Genomic DNA, 21,212 nt, shown 5'->3' with positions numbered 1-21,212 from the left:
ATGTACAGGATATGATAGTATACTACATGAAAAATTTATATCATTACTAACTTCCTATCTACAATTTTCCTCCAGATCAGTCTGTTACTTGTCAAGACTCCAATACTATCAGATCTTATATTTCTGTCCTCTAAGGCTCTTTGTACCATATCAGTCCACCTATATCTTGGTCTTCCTCTTGGTCGTTTTCCTGCCAACTTGGCAGAGAATACTTGTTTTGCCAATCTTTCCTTGCCCATTCTGTTTAAATGACCATACCACCTGAGATTTAAATGACCCAACTGGATGCCGCCAATGCCAAGTTCTTTCCTAATATCCTCGTTTTTAATATGATATTGCCATTGATGCCATCTGTTCACGCCTCTAATCTTTCTCAGGATTCTCATATCTGTGGTCTCTAGTCTTTTGTCAAGTGTTTTACTATTAACTAAACTAAACAGACACCAAATGATGGTGTCTGTTTTTAGTATTTTTTAAATAAATTTCTTTTTCACGTTTTTCTTTATCTGTTATCGCTTTTAAATATTCAACCCTCTTGTATATAATATTCTTCTGGTTCCCATCTGCCATACGGCCGCGGGAGGGTAGCTATATGCTACTATTCTAGGGAGAGATGATTATGAGCAAGGTGGTTTCCCGTTGCCTTCCTTGCCGTAAGTATTTATGACTGTAACCTGTGTGTTCACGGGGCCGGTTTGCCTGCTTGCGGGATGAAAAACCCCAGATAAACTGGCAGAAAAAACCCTGCTGCCCACGCCCAAGACCGGCTAACTTGGCTATGGCTGAGGAAGATCCTTAAGCTCCTCACGTCGTGGATGGGAATCGAACCTAGGACACTCCTTCCCCAGGCATATGGTTGCGAAGCGCAAAGCCACTAGGCTAACCGCGCGGACCTGTATATAATATAACAAGTGAAATTCTAACAATATATCAAATAATAATAATAAAAAAAAAGAGAAAAAACTAAGAGGAAACATAAGTAGGATTTAGAACCAACAAATCACGTATAGATCAAATAGCAACAATCAAGCAGCCTCTGAAGTCCTCAGAAAGAAAAATAAAATATTAAAAAGTAAATCATTAAAAATATGGAACACAGATATAGAAAATGCAATAAATGAAAAACAAATGGCAAATTCTGTACTAACCATAGTACAGAAAACTCACCAAGATGAGTTCACTAAAATGACAAAAAAAAATAGAAGTCACACATGGAAGACAAAATATAGCCTAAGAAATATTAAGGAAATTAAACAACGAAGAAAGAGATACAGCACAAATTAACATTATACAAGAGAAACAATGGATAGAACATTATAGGAATTTATGGTATGACTCATTTAATAACAAAATAATAATGAAGAAATCAGTACTGATATAGAATCAGTAAAATTGAAAGAACTAAAAGAATCAATAAAGGTATCAAAAATAGAAAATCAACCGAATTAGATAGCATTTTACAGAGCTTTGGAAATATGGTGAATATTTACATTACAGATTCTTAAAATTAATAAATAACTATTGGAGGAAATATGAGGTTCCATCAGAGTGGTTAAAGGCTAAGGTTATATCTATAATTAAGAAAGGAGACAGATGATTGTGGAAATTACAGAGGAATAAATTTGTTAAATACAGGTTACAAATTTTACAGTAAAATCTTGAATAACAGACTTAGAAATATTGCAAACAATCTAATCTCAGATGAACAAATTGGTTTCAGACATGGAAGATCATGTATAGACAATATTTATATGTTAAAATAAATTATTGAAAAAAGATGAGACTTTAATTTAGAGACTCATATGGCCTTTACTGATTATGAGAGAGTTTGATAAAATACACAGAGAAAAACTGAAATATAATGAAAAAACAAGGATATCCATTACATTTGGTACAAGCTATACAAAGTTTATATAAAGATATAAAAATACACTTAGGTAATAAATTAACAGAAGAGATTGAAATAAATCAGGGAGTCATACAGGGATGTAGCTTATCTCCAACTCTATTCATTATATACGAGGATGGTTCCATAGTTTCTGTCCTGACTAACTTTTAGAGATGATAGATAGAAAACAACTGTGTCACTTTTCAACATAATTGCCCTTTACTTCACCACACTTTTCATATCTTTGAATTAACATTTCTGTGCCCTTGAAAAAAATAGTCTGTACTTTTGCTGCAGAATGACCTAAAACTGCATCTTTCACCTCATTGTCATCTGCAAATTTTATTCCTCAAAGTTTTTTCTTCAGTATCGAGAATAGGTAGTATTCATTGGGTGCTAGATCTGGGTCGTAGGATGGGTGTTCAGTCTCCTGGAAGCCACAGCCCTTCACTGCAGCCTTAGCAACATTAGCTGTATGGACTGGAGCATTGTGAAGCAGGCAAACACCATGACTCAGCATTCCTCATCTCTTCTCCTTTATGGATCACACAATTTGTGCAGGAGTGAGGCATAATATTCTGCATTCATAGTGGCATTTCCTTGAAGTCAATCCCCTGTCATTCCAAAAGATTGTTGCAATGATCTTCTTGGTGGATTGTATGACCTTGTCTTTTCTCAGCAGCGCTTCACCTAGTTTGTGCCACTCCATGGATTCCTTTTTGGAAAGAGGATCATCCAGCACTTCTCTCCGATTCCCTTGGCAAAGCTCGAAAAACTTGCAGGAACAGGTCACACGACACTCCTGAATTGAAGAGAGAAGTCGGGGCACCTACTTGCACTGATCTTTGTCATGTGAAACTTCTCATGAATGATGCAAAAGACAGTTGTTATAGAAAACCCCCAACTTTGCTGAGATTTCTTTGAGTTTCAGCCATCTGAGCAGTTCCTCCTCAACAAGAGACATTTTCCTCAGTCATCACTTCCACAGGCTAACCATCATGAGGACCGTCCTCGTTGCTTTCTCTTCCTAGGTGAAACTGTTTAGCCCATTCCTTCATGGTGGAATATGAAGAAGCATCCCCCATAAACACCATCCAATTGCTTGATAGCACTTGGAGAAAGGTCTTCTTTGGTGAAAAACTTTATCACAGTGTGGTACTCAATTTTTAACATTACAACCACTTAGCATGCCACATGTTAGTCAAACAAGTGCCTCCAACTGATTGATGCAGGTAGAGAGTTGAAACTGGCACGCTAAGCTCCCGATAAGCTCCATAGATGGTGCTATCTGTCGCACACGGCATTTTAAAATTGGCATGAATTTTGTATGTCATGCCGGAAACTTTTGGAACCTACCTCATATTATATTGATCAGATTATTAAAATATGGAAAACAACAATAAAACAAGGTATCTAGTTAATCAGAAGAGCTGTTATCAATACAATGCTGTATGTAGATGATCAGATTATATCACAAGACAATGAAGATGACCTTCAAAAATCAGTTTATGAATTAAACAAAATAAGCCAACAATACAGTTCAAAAATTTCACAAAAGAAAACCAAAGTCATGGCATTTAAAGGTTGAGATCATATTAGATAAAAAATAGTTGTAGAAAATAAAATAATAGAACAGATGACAGAGTTTAATTATTTAGACTGCATAATAACATATCTTAAAGATAGATGAAAAAAATAAAGAAATTTCAGAAAATATGTAGAACAATTAAAAGGACACTGAATAAAAAACAAGATGAGAAACTCGACTAAAATTTTATCAAGTAATGGTCAGTCCTGCTCTACTATATAGTTCAGAAACATGGATGGTTAAAAAGAAAGATGAAAGCAAAATACAAGCTACAGAGTTGAGATTTTTAAGAGCAATTAAAGGATGCACAAAATTGGACCATATAAGAAATGAAGACATTAGAAAAGAACTAGATATTTACAATGTAAATGAAAAGATCAAGGAATATAGAGAGAAATGGAAAGAACGTCTATTTAAGATGGAAAGATATAGGTCACCAAAAGAAGTGGATAGATATAGACCAAAGGGAAAGAGAGCGAGAGAGAGAGAGGAAGACCAGTGAAGCTGGAACAGGCAAATGCTTAATCCTTGAAGAGAAGAAGTAGTATTCAATCTATTTCTTTATATTTTTATTATCGTTTATTTTATTTCTTTGTTTATCTTTAATAACATTTCTTCTTTTCTAGCTTGTCATTGTTCTCATTATATGCTTTAGTATCACCTCTGTTAGCTGCAGTTTCTGTCTCATTCAATAGGTTTTCTATAAACTCCCTCTTATATTTTCTTGCATTTTTCTTAATCTCGATGTATTTTTTTATATTATAAATTGATGTTACTCTTATCTTGTATTATTATTTTTTCTTTATTTCTTTTCTTTCATCAGTTTTGAGTTTTATGTTGAAGATACTCATTCTTTGTCTTGTCTTCTTTTTTTTTTGCATTCCTGGTATTTTTTCTGTGGTTTCATGGTGCATGTTTTTAATATCTGTTCACATTTCTGCAGTGCTTCTGGATTCTTCATGCTCCCTCTATCATATCTGAGTAAGCACTTCATATCTTTTTTTAATCTCTATTGCATATTTTCTTTTAGTTTTCATATTTTTTTGTTTATGTTATACATTATATCTTTACCCATTACTTTCGTTATGGTCATTAATCTTATTTTAATTTCTCCTATTATTAAAAAATAACCTGTATAAACATTTGCTTCTTTTATTGATCTCATTTTCAAAAGAGATTCACTCTATTTTATTTGTGCCATTATAATGATCAATTTGGTTATGTTTTTCCATGTTAATGGAACAACATAACTTGGTGCTGTCTATATTAATGGATATTTTTATGCTTAAGGATGGATCTTCCTATTACTAGTTCATTTGCTATATAAAAATCCATTGACATCTCTCTCCATTCTCATATTTCCTGTACCTTCTTTTCCCATTATTATTTCTCTACTCTTATTTCCTGTTTTAGCATTTAAATTTCCTATTACTATAATTACATAACTGGTAATTAGTTTACAGAATTAACAACGCATATAAAGTATATTAATTAATAATATTAATCCCTTATCCGCTCCACCAAAGACCAACCACTTCCCCTAGACCTACCTGGTGTATATCAGGTCCCTTGCAGCTGCAAATTGTCCTACTTTGGCCAAACAGGCAGAACAACAAATATCAGGATTTCAGAACACAAAGACTACATCCGATTTCACCAGTACAGCCGCTCTGGGCTGGCAGACCATGCCTGAGATACCCACCATAGAATTCGTTGGAAGAAAACAAAAATAATACACTGCAGCAAGTTTAAATACAAGAGATTATTCAAGGAATCTTCAGCAGCTCTAAAAAACGTTCCTAACCTCAACAGATTTGGGTGCATGAAACTACCCCAAATTTGGGAGACTTATATTTTGAGAACTTCAGCCCAACTGCCAAGTCAACCAAATTATCCCACCAGAGAGCACCATTAGGACTTTAGGAACAATATTAGTTTCTTGCTTTCTTCCTCATTTGCTTTTGTTAGTGCCTGCGTGCACATACCATATCTTTATGTTCCTGAAGATGGCAATGTGACGTTGCCGAAATATAAAAGTTATTTATTAAAGTTACCTTTAATTAATGTACTTTATATGCGTTGTTAATTCCGTAAATTAATTACCAGTTATGTATGACCAATGTATAAGCCTTGCTACTAGAATTACTATAATTACAGTATATCTCTAGGATTTCTCATCTATTGTTTTTTGTAATATATCATAAAATTCATATTTTTCTTTTTCATATGCATTATTAGTTGGGTCATATACATTAATAATTTTGACTTTTTAGAATCTTGAGTTAAAGCTTGCTCTTAGGCATCTTTCTGTAATTGGTTCTTCCCATTTCGTTGCTGCTGCTCTTGCTTTACTGGACATCATTATTGCCACACCTTTTGTGTGTTCACTATCATTCTCTTTGTTTCTAGAGTTTATTAGTATTTCTCCTGAAATCAGTTGGATCAATTCCTATCCACTCCATCTTATCGTGGTTTCCCAGTACTTCATTTGTAGCCTTTCATTTCTTTAGCTGTATTTGCTTTTGATGTTTCTTACAGCATACTCGCATCTCAGCATCCAATTTATATATTTTTTTCTACAAATAATTTGTACAAATAAAGGCTCAATCAAATAATTTTGGTTATTGAGTCTTGTCTGAATTTTTTGTGGTATTCTTCAATTCCCTAGTTTCTCCATAAGAGCTCTAAGGGATTCGTTTTCAACAATTTTTCGTCATTTAGAGTTACTTTTTGGTCAGATTTTTTGTGGTCCTGGTTTCCATCACAAAGCTTTTTTATGAAGATGGGTTGTTAACTCTTTGCTCAATCCTCACCTGTTTTTTGGTGAGCATGATGTGGTATAGCCACATAATTTTTGGTTTCCAACCTGTCTACCTCTCTTTAAACTTGCTGATACAGAACTCATGAATGCTCTGTGTGAAAACAAGAATGCTTTTGCAAAGTCTAGTAATATCACATGCAGACATTATTCCCTTATTAAGCTCAAATGTCGCTATCATAAAAAGTAAATAAGTTATTAAGACAAGTTCTATTCACAAAGCTATGCCATTTCCCAGACCCAGTTCTGAATTCTGCCTGAATTTGGTTTTGTTACCATACTAATCACCAATTTGGTCACTTGCCTCTGAATCCTTTCTGCCATTTTCACATCTTTAAGAAAGAAACCTAAGCGATCAAATTTGTGAAGGTTAGTCCAAATGTGATCATATCAAAATTTTATAAGATGGATAATAACCTCCTTACCTCTGCTTGCCACATCCAAGTGATTCTTTGAACCAGTTTTACCCACTTTTGTCATATGTCTTCTCAACTTCAATGCCCTTTCCACCATTACCCTAAAATCTTTGAACTCATTGGTTTTTCTCATCAGCAATATACAGCTTGCGCTCTCTTCAGCCTAAAGTGGGTAACTTTATACTTTGCCACATTAAGCTAGCAACTGTTATTCTTTGGCTACACTGCAAATCTATTCAAATCATCCTGCAGGACCTCTGTATATCTTTATTAATTATTGCCCTCCTTAATTTAGCATCATCAACAAACAGTTGGATATTTCTCTTTAAATCATTTCCTATATCATTGATGCACAAATAGAACAACAACGGCTATCTGTGGCTTGCTACTGGTTTGTCTTCTGTTTCATTCAGCTTCATTATATACCCTTTTATGCATGTCACCAGATTCACATCCATCCCATTTGCTCCAACTTAAGTAATAGATTTTTCATGTAGGATCCTACTAAATGCTTTTGCAAAGTCTGTTAATATAGTGTAGCCATTATTTTCCTTATTTAGCTCAACTGTCACTTTATCATAGAAAGTGAATAAGTTAAGACAAATTCTTCCATTCACAAAGCTGTGCTGTCTTGCAGACCCATTTCTGAATTCTGTCTGAATTCGTTTAACTAAACCATCTAATACCATAACCACCACTCTTCAGACATTAACTGGTATATAATTATATTGTTATGTAATAAGAATTAAACTAAACAACCTAATTAGATGACTGTTTATCTTGCACTTTCCAGCAAATTGTAAAAATATGTTGTTTACTAATTATATGAAGAACCAAAGGCTTCAATTTGGCAACATGAACTTATTTAAGTTAAGGGATATTGCATCCCATATTGTTTCTTAGCTGAATAAGAAACTCAGAGTTTCATGCTGAATATAGAAACTATATAAAGTTCGGCGATTCCAAGAGTAAGCAAATACCTGGATAGTGTAGCACCTGACCCATTTGGTAGTGCAAACTGAGGCAACTCATAGAAAGGGTGGAGCAAACTCCGATCACTATTCTTGGTATTTACCCATAATGTGAACTTAGCTCCTAGGAGCTGTATTACTGTTCTACATTATGAGAGAAGGTCACTACCCAGACCGGTTTCAACCTTTATTGAGGTCTCATCAGTGAGTAGGTAGACCTAGTTAATACCAAGTTTGTAGCGAACAGAACTTACATCCTTTCTATGAGAATTGCCAAGAAGGTGTCCTAATAAATTACTAATTATATGAAGAGCCAAAGGCTTCAATTTGGTGACATGAACTTATTTAAGTTATGGGATATTGCATCCCATATTGTTTCTTAGCCGAATAAGAAACTCAAAGAGTTTCATGCCAAATACAGAAACTATATAAAGTTCGGCGATTCCAAACGGAAGCAAATACCTGGATCATAGAAGGGATGTAAGTTCTATTCACTACAAACTTGGTATTAACTAGGTCTACCTACTCACTGATGAGACCTCAATAAAGGTTGAAACCGGTCTGGGTAGTGACCTTCTCTCATAATGTAGAACAGTAATACAGCTCCTAGGAGCTAAGTTCACATTATGGGTAAATACCAAGAATAGTGATCGGAGCTTGCTCCACCCTTTCTATGAGTTGCCTCAGTTTGCACTACCAAATGGGTCAGGTGCTACACTATCTAGGTATTTGCTTATGCTTGGAATCGCCGAACTTTATATAGTTTTTATATTCGGCATGAAACTCTTTGATTTCTTATTCAGCTAAGAAACAATATGGGGCGTTATTTACTAAGCTTATTACATATTTTAATTTCAATCCTTGTCGGGCTGCACCTTGTGTAAAATTTATACTACTCGCAAGGTTTTGCCTATTCTCATTAATCCTTAACCTTCCTTACTTTCTTTGTTAGCTAAGCCCTCCTGTCTTAAAGCTTTTATTCCCTTCCCTTTCTTTCTTACCCCTGCTCTTTGCTCCCACCACTTGCTAAGCTCCCTCTGAATTTAACTATCGCTGGCTAAATGATTTCTGTGTACTTATTTTCTCAGACCCTTCTTCTAGACAAATTTATTTTTATTAAGAACTGTACCAGTCTAGAAAAATTAATATAGGCTAAGAATAATAAGAATATGAACAAAGGTAAGGTCTCGGCTAAAAACCTCCTAACTATATGGCAAGTTATGGCTATCTTAAATCTACTCATGCACACAGGCATGAGTAGATTTAAGATACACTATCTCAAATAAATAAAGATACAATACACTATCTCAAATAAAATTCAGGTACGAATTTTATTTGAGATAGTGTATTGGCAAATGATCAGATCAATTTTTGCTTAAACAAATTATTCTAAGAGAGTTATTCATTAAATTAAGAGAGTTATTCATTCCCACGGTGGGAATGAATAACTCTCTTAACATGTCTAACTTCAGCAAAATTATTATGTCATTGAAGTATATACATTTTTACGTTCATTTAACATTCTCACTCAACTTAGCACTATGAAACATACATTTTTTACAATAGGTACAGGTACAGGATAACTGTTCCCTCCAATGCAACTATGTTCAGGAAATATTCCTTTCACCAGCAATACATATACACTAATTCTACTTTGTTACTATACAGTACCTTACAAAACTATACCACCGACCCTTTTGCCACACTTGCATACAATTCTTACTTAACTTAGTTACAAGAAAAATAATAGCAATATCTTTTGTTTACTCACAATTCTTTCAGTAAGCTTACAGTCCTTTCTCGTGAACTGTACCTCAGTCGAGAAATCTTGAATTCTTTCCGTTATACAGGACACATTCCTGACTCAGACATTTCTATACTCCATTTCTTTTATTCCACCATTGGCTAATCCATTGTCCTGACATCAACCCTTTTGCAGGAATCGCAGCCAGCTATCCGATGGGATGTATATTGTTGGTTGTGCCTTGGAACCCTCCTGTAATATTTTAGAGGAATTGCCACTGAAGCAGCTCTGACAATGAACTCTAAACCCCGGTTGCGTAATCCATGCCATTGCTTTTTTCTTCCTTCCTCCACTCAGTGATCGGGAACCAAAACACCTGCAGCAGCAGTAGCAAAGGGTCCAGGTCTCTCCCCCCCCCCCAATCTTGGTAGCCCATCATAGTACCCTTAAATACACTCTTTGCTCTTTGTCCGTAATTATCCAGCAGCACGATGACGTAACTCTGGTCTTGCTGAAGGCACTTTAGCCGATTAATTTGTTCGTAAGTTGTTGCAAACTTTTCTGTTACATGATTCTTATTGCTTACTTACAATGTTAATATCCATTTCTCTAATTTTAAGTACAATATTTTAAACATGAATTATTTAACACAATTTTCAATACAGCTAATTTACATTCAGACAAAAGGAGTCTTACATTCTTTTTTCTACATCATTTTGGCCTAAAAACCCTGTAAAATTGAGTTTGATAAATTAATTAAATTAATTTATTGCATGAAATTTTACAATATCATTTAGTTTTGTAGCTGTATTTTCACATTGAGATTTCTTAATATCCCAAATACCTTCATTAGTTCTATTTCTGTTTCCATATTGATTCGTGTTACATCACTCACTGTATTATCTTCACCTGGATAAGCAAAGTGATCACTCAATAATTCATCTATTATTACAATCAGCATTCATTAGTTTCTTAATAATTCTTCCTTTTACTCACCATGTGTTTTGTTTCTTTTTTTCACAATTTTTTTGTTTGTACTTTGCACTTGCTCATTAGCCTGCTGATTATCTTTCTCTTTATATACCTCACAACATTTTTTATAGCCCCTTACTTAATGAGGCTACACATTATTTAACTCCAACCTGATTTATCATTTTGAATGAAAACTGCAAGAGAAAGATATTATTAATGCATTGGAGATGCTCAGACACTTTGATCATTTCCCACTAGTTTCTTGAAGTTTCTCAAGCCATGACATTGTTTCAAGCTGTCTCCTTGGTCTGTCAATAATTATCAGTTTTTTTAATTCCATATAGTTCCATCTAGTTCTCTTCTTAGGTGAATATTACACATGCTTAGCCATCTTCCAGGTCAAGACCAAAATAAGTGACTCAGGCAAACTTTATATGATGTTTTATTTGTAGGAGATAATCTTTAATTTTTTTTTAAAGACTTTTAACAGTATTTATAACACCAAATCAAAACAGAACAAACGAAATTTATTAAGTTTGCAACATCAGTTTATTTTATACAAAAACGTACGATTACAAACACAGGAGACCCTTCAACAAGTATACAGCGAAAACAGTTCAAAATTTTAAGGAAATACTAACAAACACCTTCTGGAACCATAGAAAGTATATGGCCATTGAGTTACACTGTAGTCTTTGCATTATGGTCTTATAAATATTGGATAAATTTATGTATCCATACTTGTTAAAATTAGGAAAGTGTCTCATTACTGTACAACAGTAATGAGATACAGCTTCTAGGGATGACCCCTGGTTCTTCCCTGATCTCTGACTGTTTTCTGTAGAACCTCTCCAACATTGATCCTATAACAACCCCTTACTAACTTGTAGTTCTCTATCATATCTCCTCCTCTTATCCACTAGACTCTGTAAATTGCATCTTCTCAACCTTTCCTCATATTCAACATTCCAGAGGTCAGAATCTACCTTAATCTCCTCTGGACCCTTTCAAACTTCTCTTCTCTTTGTGCACAGTAGTCTATGTGTGGCCTAATCAAAGCCGTATACAATGGAACAAGAATCTCCCTACTTCTACAAGTCACTGTCCTCCACACCATCCCAGAGGCCTTTGTGTTGTCCTCACAATTTTGGCAATGTCCCCTAAATTTCAGATCCTTATTCACTATCACCCTAAGGTCTCTTATTTCTTCCACCTCTGACAATATTACCCCACCAAACATAAATTCTACATCCCATCTTTGTTTCCCAAATTTTAAAATCTTACATTTTGCAACATTGAACTCGCATCCCCATTCACTCAGTTTATTCAAGTCTTCTTGTAAGGCCACAACATCTTCTCTACTCTTCATAGTTTATCCCGACTTTGCATCATCTGCAAACAACTGAATATCTCCATCTAAATCTTTGCCAATATCATTAACATACAAGTTAAACAGTGTAATGGTCTTAAAACAACCCTGAGGTACACCACTAGTGACTTTCCTCTTCTGGGATATTGCTCCCCCCCCCTCCCCATACACAACTTGCTGATACCTATCAGATAGCCAATCTCCCATCCATTGCACCAATCTAATATCCAACCCCATCCGCTCTAGTTTGACTATCAACTTATCATGCAGTAATCTATCAAAAGCCTTTGCGAAATCTAAGTATATTACTGTGTATCCCTCTCCTCTGTCCATGAAAACCGTCACCTTATTGTAATAAGTAAGTAGATTACTAAAACATGACCTCCCTTTAGCAAATCTATGCTACCCATCAAAGATAATACCATTGTTGTCAACCCAGTTCTGGATCCTAGTTCTCACAAGCTTCTCCGACAACTTAACCACAACACTTAACCCACAGATAGGCCTATAATTTAATGCCTGTGTTCTATCACCTTCCTTATGTAGCAGTACAATCTTGCCCTCCTTCCACTCCTTTGGAACTCAACCCAGTGCAAGACACTCATATTAAAAAAATATATCAAGGCAGATATCAACTCCTTGGCACATTCCTTCAGAATATGTGGTGATATATTACCAAGTCCCACAGTTTTATTAACATTAAGTTTGCTCAACTCCCCATACACCTCTTGCTCACTTACACTCAGTCTCTCTTTCCCATCATCAACTGCTCTCATTCCCTCAATGAAGTCACATTTATAAGAATGAAAAATCCTTATGAACTGCTCGTTAGGTATCTCCACTATATCTTTTGCAAAAACAGCTATCTTTATGCAATTTTCTTCAATCATTGTCATTCTTCCATAATCATTTTTTTTTTTTTGCTTGCTACATATCAAAAATAACTCCCTAGGATTCTTTTTGGTTTCATTAGCTAACTGCTGCTCATACTGAACTTTTGCTACCCTTACCAACCAAGTCACCCGCCTTGCCTGGTCTTTGTAATCCTCATGGAATTGGTTATTATCACTTCTCTTTTCCAGCTAACTTCTCCATGCTACACCTGCAAGCTGTCTCTTGAGCTCTTCATAATCACCACCCTTGTTGTTCCACATATACCCTTTTCTCACAGAGGTCCTCACACTGCTGGCAACCACCCAGGTAATCATTTCATGGTCACTCTCACCAATTGGAGGGTGGTTGGACACCTCATTTATAATTACATCCTCTGATGAGAAGATCAAATCCAAGATCCTCAATCCTCGTGTGCCCTCTGTTACATACTGTCTGAGGTAGTTATCCCTCAAAAACTCAAACTTATTTACATTACTTCCAGTTGTTATCTCATCATCCCAGTCTATATTTTCATAATTAAAATTGTCCATAATGATCACATTTTTCTTATTTGCTTGGCTAATTTGATTATAAATTTCACAGTCACTGCTATCCACATTACCAGGTCTATAACAACATCCAACCAAGTATTTCATTCTATTCACCTCTATCTCACACCATACTGCCTCAAGACCACTGGCACTATTTCCCTCATTCTCTGCTTTGTATGGACATAACTCTTTCTCTATCATCAATAGCATCCATCCGCCACTGTTTAATTTTACATTCTGCAACATTTGAATTTGCAGAATGTAAAATATGCAAACAGAAAAATATCTGAGAGATACACAAAAAAAAAAGTACATATCTCTGATTAATCCTGTAAAAATGCAAGCATTGCAATGAATTTCTAAAACAAAACAATGAAATTGAAATATCAAACCACAAAATCTAAAAAAAAAAAAATAAATGAAATAATAATAAATAGGATGCAGATGACAAATAGGCAAAATCTTTGCATTATGCTGTGGCTGAAATGAATTCTCAAAAAAGAAATATTTCCAAGACTAATAAGTAAACTTATTTGCAGTACAATTTCTTACAGAAAATTCCTTTTGCCACTAATGTATTCATTGAACATTTTTTTAGAAGCCAGAAATATTTATGAAGAAACCTGACCTAGATTACTCACTAAAAATTTGTATCTATTTTTAATGAGTGTATCCCCCTCCCCCTAATGTTTCTTTATAAAATTTAATTCGGTATGTTTCGGCTTATCCAAGTCTATATCTCTAATTTCTGTATAAGAGCTTTAATAGAACATGTGCATTAGACATATTAACACAAGTTTCATGGCTTACATGTGTAACAAAGATTATATAGAATTTATTCAAAAACTGTAATATATTTCATCCAATTTTATATGGACCTCATCAGGGAAATAGATCATTAACTACATTCAGAAGATGAATTTCATCCAACATTATGTTGGATGAAATTCATCTTTCATCCAACATAATTCATCATAAATTCTATATAATTTTTGTTAAGCCGTGAAATTTACTTTAATAATTTCTATATAGTTTCTCCATTTTCATGATGGTAGGATTCCTTGGAGTTGCCATGTAATAATAATAATAAAATGTCTGTGTTCTGGTATCTAAAAACAGCAATTTCACAGTTTTCGTATGCATTTTAATATATTTATTTATTTTTTATTTTTTTTTTTTGCTGAAAGTTGTAATTCTTTGAAACATTACTTTAAAAATGTGCATGAACATTTCTTTCTAGCCAAATCAAGTTTGTCTCAGAGCACCAGTATCTGAGTCCCTTTCACGACTTCGCAAAGACCAACTGCAAAAGTTTGCTCAGTATTTGATCAGTGAGCTTCCCCAACAGGTCAGAGAAAATTCTTGTTTTATAGTTGCATAATGATAATTAATCCTATCCTAATTTATGCTCAATGAGTAGACCTACACAATTTACCATGCAGGCATTCAGAACCGAAATCCTATAGTACACATTTGGAAAATATTATTTATTGAATGTCATAGATCATTTTTATTTTCATTCATTTCATTATTCACTGCTTAAATGATTAAAATAAAGGTCATATTTAGTAAAACATCCTATGAATGAAATTTTTCATTAGAACTGTTCAACTAGAAAAACACAATTAAAATTTGAATAGGTGTTTTGTGATAAGCAGCATAAGTTTTTTTTTAGTGGTTGTTGGAGGGGATGAGTTTATAAGCTGATTTAAATGTTTGTTGCAAATACTAAATGAATATTTAATTTTCCTGTATCCACCTAACTGTTCATTTGATTGTTATGGAAATATTGAACATGGATTTGCACTATTAACATTATTTTAAGTACAATAATTTACACAACTAAGCATTTACTTTTATCACATGCTTCCTCAAAGTAAACCAGTGCCCATATGAAAGCTAAACTTTATAAAATATTTTATTAAATTGTATGTTACATTGTTTATGGAGTGGGGAAGTCTGAAAAATTTGGTTGCCATTTAGTAATTCAGTATGCTAAGCACAAAAATTATAATTTTTTTCTTCTTGTGTAAAGATTGTTCTCAAAATATTCTAAACTCTTATCTTTGAACATTGTGACACTAATATTATTTTGTTAAAATAATATTCGTATCACAATAGAAAGACCCATGTGTTATTTAAGTAGAATGTTCTAAATAGAAAAAGCATTCTAGACATAATGAGAAATAAAAAATCATAGATGGTTTAAGTGTATAAATTTTCAGAATATCAAAAACGAATATTGTTTTCTGCTTGACACATCATGTTACTTTTTTGAATTATTTTTTAGTTATGCATTGTCATCAGGAGCTTATAAAGTAGTCCAGACTCATTTTATTATATCTGTGATAATTTCTTAGTTATACCATTACAGAATTTGTCAAAAATATGGATTATACATTTTTGATGAGACTTAGGATTCAAGATAAACGTTGGAACTATATAAAATTTCATGTTTGAAATAGTTGGGAAATGGTTAGGCAGGTCAGCAGTTGTGAAGTGGATGAGTAATAGGATGAGATCAGATAGGAACTGCAGAGGAAAAAGTAATTGTTGAGTATAGTTAAGAAAAGTGACACATGATTAGGAAAGAAGGAGATAATGGAGTGAAAAAGCCAGCTGAAAAATAAGGTAGTGCAATCCTAAGAGGATTTTTAGTTATTTGAGCAGTTATTTTTTTAGTATTTGAGTATAGGAGAATGACCGTGGTTGATGCAGCAGAAGATATAATGGAAATGTTTAATATGTAAATATCTATATCTGTCTATAAATATAAATCAGGATCTTGGAGTTTTAGTAGACAGGAAGTTGAAGTTCAAGGATCATATGGTAAAAATTGTAAATGCAGCTCAGAGAATAATTGCAATTCTGAAACAAACCTTGGCATATAAAGATAAGGAAGTCATTTTGTCTCTTTACAAGGCCTTCATAAGACCACACTTGGTCTTATCAAGTGTGTGCAGGTCTGTTATACTGGTTTCCATGATGATTCTGATATGGTACCAAGAGTGAAAGGAGAGTGTCGAAAATTATATCAGGATTGTGGAATACTGATTATGAAGACAGATTGAGAATTTGTAGGATGCAGACACTAGCAAACAGGATGAGGGGTGATATGATTGAGAGTTACCAATTTCTGAAAGGGTTATACAGAATTTCAGTAGATGGAAATTTTCATTTTATGGAGGTGGAGAAAGGATGTGAGGTCATCCTTGGATGTTGAGAATGAATGCAGTCACGATGGGGGCAGGGGCTAGATTTTTCTCTCCTAGAGTGGTTGGTGATTGGAATGGATTGCCATTGGATGTTGTGGGTGCAAGTAGTATGAATGAATTCAGGAACAGATATGACAGCTGGTGTGAATAGTGTGGCCTCCCTCAATGTGTTCCTAACTCCTTGGAGGTCTCTCTTAATAATAACAAATATTTTGTCAGTGCATTTTTTTTTTTTTTTTGTTGGAGTTAAGGGAAATGCCACTGAGCACAATGGAGGAAGTTAGATGACTGAAAGTTTTCTGTCTCAAACATAGTGTTTGGGGTATAAGCTTCAGAAGATGGGATTAGATAATTGGATAATTGGTTAGATGGATTGAAGATTGGCTTTCTGAAAGAAACCAGCAAGTTGTGTATTATGGTGCAGTCTCTCAAAAAAGGAAGATAGCCAGTGGCATGCTTCAGGGTTCTCTTCTTCTTGGCCCTACTGTTTAACTTATTTGTTAATGATATTTCATGTTGATTGACTGGGAATTTTCAGATGTTTGCTGACGATGCAAAATTAGTTGAATTATCAGGAAAACTTTTATCTTGGACAGATGAGTGGGGTTGTAGTTTTAATATTAATAAATGCAAGGTGTTGCATTTTGGGCTACAGAGATATAAGATTACGTACTGTATTGGTGGATCTGTACTTCAGGAATTCGATGAGATTCGGGATCTTGGGGTGATGGTAGACAGTGGACTCAAGTTCCAAGGACACATTGCAAGTGTTGCAAAGACTCCACATTGTATTGTTGCTATGATAAAAAAAAAAGTACATTGACATGTAGGGATAAGGGAGTGGTATTGGTCTGTTGGTCTCAAATTTGGTTGCCTAACTTTCATTTTGTGTTGTGAAAACACTAGAGAGAGAGAGAGAGTCCAAAGACAAATGACCAAAGTGATATCAGGATTCTGATATCACTTTGGTGATATCAGAATTTGATATCACCAAAGTGATTTAAAATGTGAGGGAATATGGTTACAGAGCTAGGTGGAGAGGAGGAAAAGAGCAGATATGATGAGGCCAGATTAATACAGAAGGAATTATAAAAAGAGTGGAAGTTGTATAGAGATGTGGTGAAGGAGGATGTGAGGAGTAGATATTTTATGTGGAGAGTTAGTGAATGGGATGCATTACTGGAGTGCATTGTGAATGTATGGAGTGTAAATAACTTCAAAATTCATTATGATAGACATGTCAATGGTTGAGTAGGCCTCCCACAATGAATCTGTTGACTCCACAGACGTTACTGAAATAATACTGTACGCCCACAGATGTGAGACCCTTCGACACTTCTGCACATGTCAAAAGAAGGAGAATCCATTCCGATAATAGGGTAATCAATCCATATTGTGGGATGAGTTGTTTATTATTACACGTCAGAAAATTAACTTCTCTTTTATGATCAGTGTAGTTTTTAAAAGTGGTAACTATTTTGCTTGTATAACAGTTGGAAAATTTTACGTATAAACACGTGATATTGCATATTGGTGACCAATTCGTACATGGCCTTATTTCTTTCTCCCTTTCAACATGAATCGACTCTTCTTGGCAGTCTGCCAACGACGGCTCTTCCTTCTGTGGTCGGTAAGCAGGAGTGTTCCTGAAAAGTGGAAGAAGAGTAAGATAGTGCCATTGTATAAAGTGAAGATTACAGTGAATGCTTTCATTACGGCCAGATTATAGAGATAATGATTTTAATTTAACAGTAGCTAAAGTAATTATTTGATGGTCTGACCATCATTCAAGTTTTTCTGTCTTCTGGACAGATGATGAACTTGAACATATACAAGCAGTCCTTGACCTAAGTAGATCAGACGTATGCTAATCTGAAGTTACAGAATATAAATGTTTTGTTAAAAATTGTTTTAACTTTATCTTTTTTCCTTTTGAGTTAGGCTCAATGGCCTAACTCAAAAGGAAGCTGTATTGCAACTCATACCAGCATACTAATGAATTCCAGCAATCCCCCAACTCCAGAATTAATTTTTTAAAAATATACTGCTGTGTTATTTCATTATCTAATTAAATTTATTTTATTTCAAATCACTTAATTTTACCGCCCACTAGGTGACATCCGGTACTTGGCTCAGCTCTGTAAATAGGATTCACATTCTTTTTTCTAGCTTCACCTTGTGATTATGCTGATGCACTGATGATGAACAGTTAGTTTCTGGTCAAAATATTTGTAGTAATAAAATTATTTTATTTTTGTGAATATGTGTGTATGTGTCTCCAATAAACGTAAATTCTCAGTTCATTTTAGTTTGTTTGTGACTAGTTGACCTCAGGTCCTGTTACATAAATAAAGAGGTAATGTTTTCTTGAAACAGAAATTATATGGGTTAATTGTGTATCATCATCAATTATTCTTAACTAGCTTTTCTTCCAGATATACTGTTAATGTTAGATTCCCTCTTGGCAAATCTCACCATAACTTTGTCCATATCTATTTTGTTACAGATCAGCCTTCTAGCTATTCACAGCCTCATATCCTGTGGCATTACAACAGTACCAACTGGGATCACCTTCAGGACTTTTATGCATCATTTCCATGGTCGGATTATTGCTTCCAATCTTCTGATCCTAGCATCTACTCTGATATCTTTGATCTGTAGTTATTATATAGAGATTTTCAGTTGTTTGCAGATGATGCAAAGTTGAGACGAACCATGAAGAGTAGAGAAGATGTTGTGGCCTTACAAGAAGACATGAATAAATTGAGTGATTGGGAATGTGAGTGCATTGTTGCAAAATGTAAGTTTTTAAAATTTGGAAAACAAAGATGAGATGCAGAATTTATACTTGGTGAGGATATATTGTCGGAGGTGGAGGAAATAAGAGATCTGGAGGTGATAGTGGATAAAGATCTGAAATTTAGGGACACAGCCAAAATTGTGAAGACAACACAAAGGCTTCTGGGAATGATGCGGAGGACACTGACCTGTAGAAGTAGGGAGATTCTTGGTCCATTGTATAAGACTTTGATTAGTCACACATGGACTATTGTGCCCTGATTTGGTCACCTGGTTTTCAGAAGGACAAAGAGATCTTGGAGTGTCTAACCTCTGGAATGTCGAGTATGAGGAAAGATTGAGAAGATGCAACTTGCAGAGGCTGGTGGACAGGAGGAAGAGGTGAGATATAATACTAACCTACAAGTTAGTAAGGGGTTGTTATAGGATCAATGCTGGAGAGATTCTACAGAAAATAGTGGGAGATCAGTGGAGAACCAGAGGTCATCCCTGGAAACTGTATAAAGAGGGTGTGAGTAGGGGAGTGAGAAGCAGGTTTTTTTCAAGCAGAGTTGTGAATGATTGGAATAACTTGCCTTAGAGTGTGGTGTCTGCAGAGAATTTGAGTGGAAAGGAACTCCCAGATGAGTCTTTGACTCCATGTGATCTTGGGTAATAATAATATAATAGAAATTATTCTCACTGGGATGAGTGCTTTTATTCCCCACTCCACACAAAATCTTCAACCTTTATCTAAACCCCGGTTCTCCAACAACTGTGCCAAAGCAGCCCAAACCAAAAATTAAACATATGTCCAGTGGCTCTAATCCAGAACTCTCATTCAGCTTACATTACAGCTCATAACAACTACAAAAAAAAAAAATAAATAAATAAATCCAAAGCAGACTTTGTATGGGCTGAATGCATTAAGCTTGTCTTCTGTCTTAATGGCATTCGTGTCTTATGACTGCTTACCAACACTGTGGGATACACAGCTTCTGTCCTTCCACGTTTCCACCTCTCTCACACATGTCACTCATTATATGAGTGAGATGTGAGAGGTGGAAACGATGTGAGAGAAGGATAGACGTGAAAAAACATCTCCCAAAGAAAAGGTAGACCTCTTAGTATCAGTTTTTCCCTCCAATTCTTGCATAGACGACTAAGACCGAACTCATCCTATCATTCCATGTACTATATATCAAGCTATCCTGACCTAAACACATCAAATCCATAGCTTCTTCAGGCCTCCAAAAAAGCTTGCTATTCTTTTCCAAACAGTACTTCTCTCCTGCTCAACTCCTGACACTTTATAAATCTCAAATCCATCCAATCCTAGAATGCTGTTCCCACATTTGGGATGGTGCACCTAAAACTTCCCTCAGAATGCTTGATTGAAGAGAAGTAAAAAATTTGATTAATTGATACCACACACCACCTCCCTAGCCACTTTCTCATAGGCATTCTGTTGCTACATTATGTTTCTTCTATACATATTTTCATGGACAATGTTCCTCTGAACTGGCTGCTAAAATTCCTTCCTCCACTTTCTTGTACTCATACAAATATGATCAGCTGCCTATCAACACCCATTTACAGTTCAACTCCAAACTTAACGAACCAACTTCTCATTCTTTGCTTTCATTTCTTACACCTCTGCTCTTTGGAAGAGTCTTTTCCCATACTATCTTCCTCAATGACTACAACCTTCAGGTTTTCAAAAAACATATCAACAAATTACTCTCTTCCATCTAACCACTTATTCACATACAGCACTATTGTGTCATAGGTTTTGGGACCTCTCTTGTGTGAGTCAAAAAAATCAGCAAACATTCATAAACCATGTAGTAAAAGGAGTAATCCTATATTCCCATCCTCCATATACACAAAATTCAGCTCCTCCAAGGATCCCTATCCAACTCACCTGCGGTGTGCCAAATCCAATGCACAATTTCAGTATAAAAAGAAAATCTTAAATGATAATATCAGATTCAATAATTACATTTGACAATTTTTAAAATTTGCATGC

The 21,212-nt window shown here is 34.8% G+C and overlaps 1 protein-coding gene across 1 annotated transcript in view; it reads left to right on the top strand.

Moving 5' to 3' along the window:
- Dora (zinc finger SWIM domain-containing dorado) overlaps positions 1 to 21,212 on the top strand; it is a 495,561-nt gene that overhangs the window by 102,347 nt on the left and 372,002 nt on the right. The window contains exon 5 of the mRNA XM_090399467.1: positions 14,431 to 14,538. Coding sequence (XP_090255593.1) covers positions 14,431 to 14,538 — 108 coding nt within the window. The remainder of the gene's footprint in view (positions 1 to 14,430; positions 14,539 to 21,212) is intronic.

The sequence above is a fragment of the Typopeltis vanoorti genome, chromosome 1, assembly GCF_054136105.1.
Source record: "Typopeltis vanoorti isolate ZY-2024b chromosome 1, IOZ_Tvanoo_1.0, whole genome shotgun sequence".
NCBI classification, from domain to species: Eukaryota; Metazoa; Arthropoda; class Arachnida; order Uropygi; family Thelyphonidae; genus Typopeltis; species Typopeltis vanoorti.
This window is presented reverse-complemented; position numbering and strand designations above follow the sequence as displayed.